Source organism: Lupinus angustifolius, chromosome LG07 (assembly GCF_001865875.1).
Source record: "Lupinus angustifolius cultivar Tanjil chromosome LG07, LupAngTanjil_v1.0, whole genome shotgun sequence".
NCBI classification, from domain to species: Eukaryota; Viridiplantae; Streptophyta; class Magnoliopsida; order Fabales; family Fabaceae; genus Lupinus; species Lupinus angustifolius.
The window spans coordinates 18,903,564-18,910,135 of NC_032015.1; the positions used below are offsets into that span (position 1 = coordinate 18,903,564).

Below are 6,572 nucleotides of genomic sequence, written 5' to 3' on the forward strand. Positions count from 1 at the left end.
ATCAAATTCGATTTTAATATGTTGAAGGAGTTTTTTTTTATAAATCCAACGAAGTCTAAAAGAGTAAACTGTTATATGATTTGACCAAAACAAAAAATAGACCATTCCAATCTGGTTTTAAAAAAATTGCAAAAAAAAAAAAAATCTCATGCAATGCATGGGTGTTTTTAAATTTAGATAATATTATAAGTATCTGAATAATTTTTTAATTAATTAGATTTTGAAAATCGAAGTTTATTTCTTTAGTTTATTTTAAATGTTGTTTTCACAATATGTATATAAGATTAAGTTATCCCATATTTGCAATTTCAATTTCTTTAAATTTTAGTTGAATTATTCTTTAAGATTGTTAATGTATTGAGTAACTCAAGAATAAAATTAAGAATGATAAATTAACTTAAAAACCAAAAAAGGAAAATATAGAATATTTTAATTTAGATAAAAATAGTTTAAATAATTTAATAAATACAAAGTAAAACAAAAGTTGGCTAATTTCGACTATTTCATTATTCAATCAACAAATCTAATAATCTAAAACTTTGCCTTTCATTTACTTATCCAAAATTGGAATTTCAGAATACATATATACAAACCCATCAATATAATTAGAATTGGAATTTCATCACTCTCACTCAATAATCTCAATATCCCTCCCTACTTACACCAATTTTCTCTAAATAAAATAAGAATATTCTTACTTTGTTGTGTCATTTTTATTTTTGTTCTTAAATAAGAATAACTTTTTATTGATATGGTTACAGAAAAGTGAATAGAGCGATAGATGTTGCGGATAAAAGTTAAATATGGTAAGACCCAAATAAGCATAAAAATGGTGTCTATCATTAGGGAGAAAACGTATCTTATTCTTATTTCATGGAAAGTTGTAATAAATTATAAAACAATATGTGAAACCCAAATAAAAATGAAGATTTTATTTAATGTTGAAGACGCTTTTAGCTTACTCTCTTTACTCTCTTTTTCATACTATAATATATATACAATCATTATATTATCCATAAATATTTTGTTGAAGAGTTGATGAATAAAAATGGATGGTAAATGATAGATTGATAATGTATAAAACTCTAAAATATATTCATTTTTTCACTTATTTTATTATTATAAAAACTCTTTCATAGTTTAGCGTAAAAATTTATAGACTCAATATATTATTTATCATTTATTTACATTATTTTTTTTAAATATAGTAAATAACAATTAAACAAAAATTATAGACAATACAAGATGATATTTAAAACATATTGTTAATCCATACATTTTATATATATATATATATATATATACACTAGTCCCCTGAAGTGTGAAAAAGAACACAACTTTGAAGAGCTCATAGTTTTTTTTTAATCACTTTCTGTGTTTCCACTCCTGCTTTTGCGGCTTCTATCTGTCTTTCAACCTCTGTTCTCATTTATATATCTATATATCTATATATATATATATATATATCTATATATCTATATATATATATATATATCTATATATATATATATATATATATCTTTATATATATATATATCTATATCTCACTAAAGTGGTGGCTTTTCAACCTTCATAAACAACAACTTCTGCACCTTCTCATTCTAAAAATCCAATACCATTTATTTAAAGCAAGGTTCATATATACCAATGATTCTTATTCTTATTAGCCATACTAAGCTTTCATTAAAAGACACTTCACAAAGATAAATTATTCTGTTTTTTAGAAGAAAGATAGCTTCATTCTCTGCACCTTTTCAAGAAAAAGACATCACTATATAACACCAAGGTATGTAAAAAAAAAGTGATTTTTATTTGGATTTTGGATTTTTCTTCACCTTAGTGTGTTTGAAACATGTAAATACCCTGAACCCACTTTTTTTCTTCCATCTTTTCTCCTTTTCTTGTGAAGTTATCTGGATCTGTATAGTGGTGTTTTTTCTCTTCTTTGCTTTCATTTTCTAAGGTTGTGTTTGATTTGATTAAGGTGTTTTTTTCTATGTTGTTTCAGATCCATAAGTGAAGAAAATGTTGGGTAACAAGCATTCAGAGGAAGCAATTGTGAGCACTAACTTGAGTGAGACAGAGAATGAAGGAAGTGTTAATGGAGCAATGGAAGTAGAGAAGGAACAAGACCAATCCATGTTCGATGTCAAAAGCTTCCTATGGCATGGTGGTTCTGTATGGGATGCATGGTTCAGCTGTGCTTCAAATCAAGTAAAATTTACTAAAAAAATCACTTTTTTCCCAACTAAATCCATTTTTTTACCAACGGTTATTGGTTTATTGGTTTAAGTGGTACATGTTTGATTCTCCTTAAGCAAAGTTTCGGGTTCGAGTCTTGTGGATGGAAAAAATACCCGCTAGGAGAGTTAGCCCTAGGATGTTCTCTGCTCGGACAAGATTGCCTCCAGTGCGAAGATATCTGTAGAAAACAAAAAAAATCCAAATTTTTTTGTACTAGCAAGAATATCTCCTCATAAACTAATCTCTTTCGGGATACGTGACTGCCCCCTCCCTGAAATTGAACCCTTAACTTTTTTATCATCCTGAGAATCTAGCAGGGTCTTGCACTATTAGACCAATGTATTGTTCGTCTATTAAATCCATTTTAGTACATAATTAACCATCCAAATTCATGTGTTTTTCTCTTAGGTGGCTCAAGTGCTTTTGACACTACCATATTCTTTCTCTCAACTTGGCATGCTATCAGGAATCTTGCTTCAGATATTCTATGGACTATTAGGAAGTTGGACAGCTTATTTAATCAGTGTTCTCTATGTTGAGTATAGGACTAGAAAAGAAAAGGAAAATGCAAGCTTCAAGAACCATGTCATTCAGGTAAAAGATTTATACACAGTCAATACATCATCAAAAGTCAACGCCGATAAAACATAAATAACAAATAATACAATAACAATATATAAAACTCATACACTATCGACTAATTTAAACATTTTATATATTTTATTTCAGTGGTTTGAAGTGCTTGATGGGTTATTAGGTTCATATTGGAAAGCAATAGGACTTGCCTTTAACTGCACTTTTCTTCTCTTTGGATCTGTGATACAGCTTATAGCATGTGCAAGGTATGATAATATTTCAATTCTGCTAGAAACTTTGGATAATTTTATTACACCATTTTTAATGTTTTTTTTTTGTTTTTGTTCCTAATGGCATAACAGTAATATCTACTATATCAATGATAAATTGGACAAAAGAACTTGGACTTATATATTTGGAGCATGTTGTGCTACAACAGTGTTCATTCCTTCATTTCATAATTACCGAATTTGGTCATTTTTGGGACTTGGAATGACTACTTATACTGCTTGGTATATGGCTATAGCAGCTCTTATTCATGGACAGGTAAAGTAACATTTTTTCTAATCATTTAAAACTATATGTTAATATTATATCATATCAAATTAACTTATGTATAAGGTCCTCAATCATTGCATATTTTGGGTACCCAATTTGGTACAAAGTCTTATGAGAAAAAATTGTTCAGTATCTTAGATTTTTGTAATACCAATGATATTATTTTATTATTCTATGGATAAAAAATTGATTCATTTTAAATACGTGATTGTCTCTCCCTTTTGATCATTTGGGGATCAAACATGATTTTATATTACTAAACCAACATTTTATTGTTCGATATAATTGTATATTTGAATATATGAATGGTGCAGGTAGAAAATGTGTCACACAGTGGTCCAAAGAAATTAGTGTTGTACTTCACAGGAGCCACCAATATACTATACACTTTTGGTGGACATGCAGTAACTGTGTAAGTACCTTCTTCTTCCAAATAATTTCTCTCAACAACATTACATATCGACAATATAAAGATTTATATACATTTAGTATATTATTTACTTTTTATTTTGATATTTTTTGAAAAGTCAATGATGATTAAAAATGAATAGTGAATAATATAATAACAGTATAAAAAGCTCTTACACTATTAGTGCATACATCTTTCTCTCTCTAATCTATCATTCTTTGCCGCTTTTGCTTGTTACCTTAGGACAAAATCATGAAATTAAATTTTATTTGTTTTGGCCCCATTAGATATATCTTCTCTCTATGAACATGCAGAACTTTACACTAATACATAATTTTTTTATTATATAGTTTTTTATGTCATGTTATATCTACCTGCATGTGCCATCATAACATTTATTTGCACTATTAGTTAATGGTTAATTAAAAACAGTGTCATATTTTGTTTTAACTATTAAACAATGAACTTTGGTTAAGTAAAAAGTTACATTTTTTAACAAAAAAAAAGAATTACACTTTATACCCATTTTACTAATCACTTTTTTCTATAGTCTAGTAAAAAAATCTAGCAATAAAACCAAGAATCAAAGATAACCCACTTTCTAAATCTTTGCATATTATTAGAAATTCCAATGTACACATTATTATGATTATTATTCATGAATATCTAAGTATAAAAAGTGAACATTATTTTTTGATGCAGAGAAATTATGCATGCTATGTGGAAGCCACAGAAATTCAAATATATATATTTGATGGCAACATTATATGTTTTTACATTAACACTTCCTTCTTCTGCTGCTGTTTATTGGGCTTTTGGTGATGAATTACTTAACCATTCCAATGCTTTCTCTCTTCTTCCAAAGAATGGTTTTCGTGATGCTGCTGTAATACTCATGCTTATTCATCAGGTAACCAATTAAACTCGGGAAAAAATGTATGCACCGCTAATGTATGAGTCTGATATACTGTTATTGTAATAACCATCATTCGTATTTAGACTAAGAATAATATATATTACACTAGTTTAAGTCAAACTTTGGTTTTAATATTTAATGCATGTTGAAATAGTTAACGTATACATTACCCAATATTTTATTTGGATCATAATATAGATATTTATGTATAAGTTGTCTTATAAACACCGATTGCAATAAATGTTGCTTTAACTTAGGATAAAGTTTATTTATTTTATGCAAACATGTCAGAAAACAAAGTCAGTTAATAAATTTTTGAATGAAATGACAAAATTCCTTAACTTTTACTCATGCTGATTTAATAAAAATGTATAGTTTTTCTTTAATAAATTTTGTACATGAACCTTTCATTTTGATGTGTTTTGATTTCTTATAATGGAAGAAAATCTGTTGATGGTGGTGTTAAATGTACATTACATTTAAAATCACTTCCTTCAAATGTTATGCCATTTATTTAATGTATACTTCTATATCTATATCGTATATAAAGACAAAACATTGTGTAACTATCATCATAGACTAATTTTTTATTTCCATTTTGGCCTTAACATTTTTTAGTTTCTACAAACAAAAAAAACCCTTAATACAATAACCATTTATCTCGCTTAAATTAGACATTATAATAAATACAAAAAATTATAACATAAAGTAAACCTAATACAAAAAACATTCTACTTGTCTAAAATGAAATATAAAAATTGAGTATCTAATAAAAATATTTAATACCATAAAATAAGAATGCATGTCGGCAAACACGAAATACCTACGAAAAGTCGACACACTAGTATTTATAATAATGGGTCTTGAAATAGTTAAACAATGTATACTTTAGGGCAATATAATATTCTGACACTTGATAAATTGTTGCAGTTTATCACATTTGGATTTGCATGTACTCCATTATATTTTGTATGGGAGAAAGTGATTGGAATGCATAACACAAGAAGCATTTGTGTAAGGGCACTAGCAAGGTTACCAGTGGTGATACCAATATGGTTCTTAGCAATAATCTTTCCATTTTTTGGACCAATTAACTCTGCTGTTGGTGCTTTACTTGTTAGCTTCACTGTATATATCATACCTTCTTTAGCACACATGCTTACTTATAGAAAAGCTTCTTCAAGACAGGTACTATTTTAGAGTTCAATGTCTTTCAATTTGTCCTTGTTAAGGGTTAGTTCATGTTACAAAATGTTTGTAGTTTTTAGCTTTGAATTAGATGTTGCATGTAGTGATTATAAGTTGACATAGTTTTGCAAAGTTTAAGGTAAACTTTATATGGAATTAAGTATCTTTAATTATGCATGTTACTATATAAAGTAATGGTCAATGAATTAAAAAAAATAAGTTGAAGGAACAAGGAAATTATGTCCCAAATCTGGTTTCATATCAATGATAATATGATATATTTTCATTGGTGCGAGATAGTAATCCTTGTTCAAGCTTAATTGTTTTCATACGAGAGAAATCAGATAGATAGAGGAGTGTAATATCTATACATTGTCAGTGCGAAGATTCATATACACTCAGTACATCATCCGTCATTCATTTGTATTACTATTTTTGAATAGTCGATAATGATTAAATATGAATGGAACTTATGCATACACTATCAGTGTATACATTTTTCTCCCACAAATGTACAAGAGCATTTAAGGCTTGAATTTGGAAACATTATTTGATGAGTTGAGGGTGGTGAAAGGTCATTTTCTTATAGTTATTTCCAACAATTGTATTGTACTATGCCTTTGTAGAACTTGTGAAGCTGGCTCATATCTTTCACCAATAATTTAAATTAGCAAAACAGTA

General features: G+C 27.8%; 1 protein-coding gene across 4 annotated transcripts; it reads left to right on the plus strand.

Moving 5' to 3' along the window:
- Window positions 1,547-5,918, plus strand: LOC109352632 (auxin transporter-like protein 4). Of its 4 annotated transcripts, none has more exons than XM_019594764.1 (8): window positions 1,547-1,792; window positions 2,003-2,214; window positions 2,653-2,838; window positions 2,974-3,086; window positions 3,183-3,366; window positions 3,693-3,790; window positions 4,490-4,697; window positions 5,634-5,918. In XM_019594764.1, exons 2-8 carry the CDS (start codon window positions 2,026-2,028, stop codon window positions 5,901-5,903), a joined length of 1,248 nt encoding a protein of 415 aa, XP_019450309.1. In that variant the 5' UTR covers window positions 1,547-1,792; window positions 2,003-2,025; the 3' UTR covers window positions 5,904-5,918. The 4 variants fall into 4 exon arrangements, with proteins under 4 accessions (XP_019450309.1, XP_019450310.1, XP_019450308.1 ...); XM_019594765.1 differs by having other exon boundaries at window positions 1,547-1,786; window positions 2,000-2,214; XM_019594763.1 differs by having other exon boundaries at window positions 1,548-1,786; window positions 2,009-2,214.

What these genes read in the sequence shown, in the direction of transcription:
- LOC109352632 (XM_019594764.1), top strand. Translation starts at nt 2,026, where the DNA reads ATGTTGGGTAACAAGCATTCAGAGGAAGCAATTGTGAGCACTAACTTG. An exon ending in TCAGCTGTGCTTCAAATCAA is followed by an intron (nt 2,215 to 2,652) that starts GTAAAATTTACT and finishes TTTTTCTCTTAG; the next exon opens with GTGGCTCAAGTGCTTTTGAC. An exon ending in CAGCTCTTATTCATGGACAG is followed by an intron (nt 3,367 to 3,692) that starts GTAAAGTAACAT and finishes TGAATGGTGCAG; the next exon opens with GTAGAAAATGTGTCACACAG.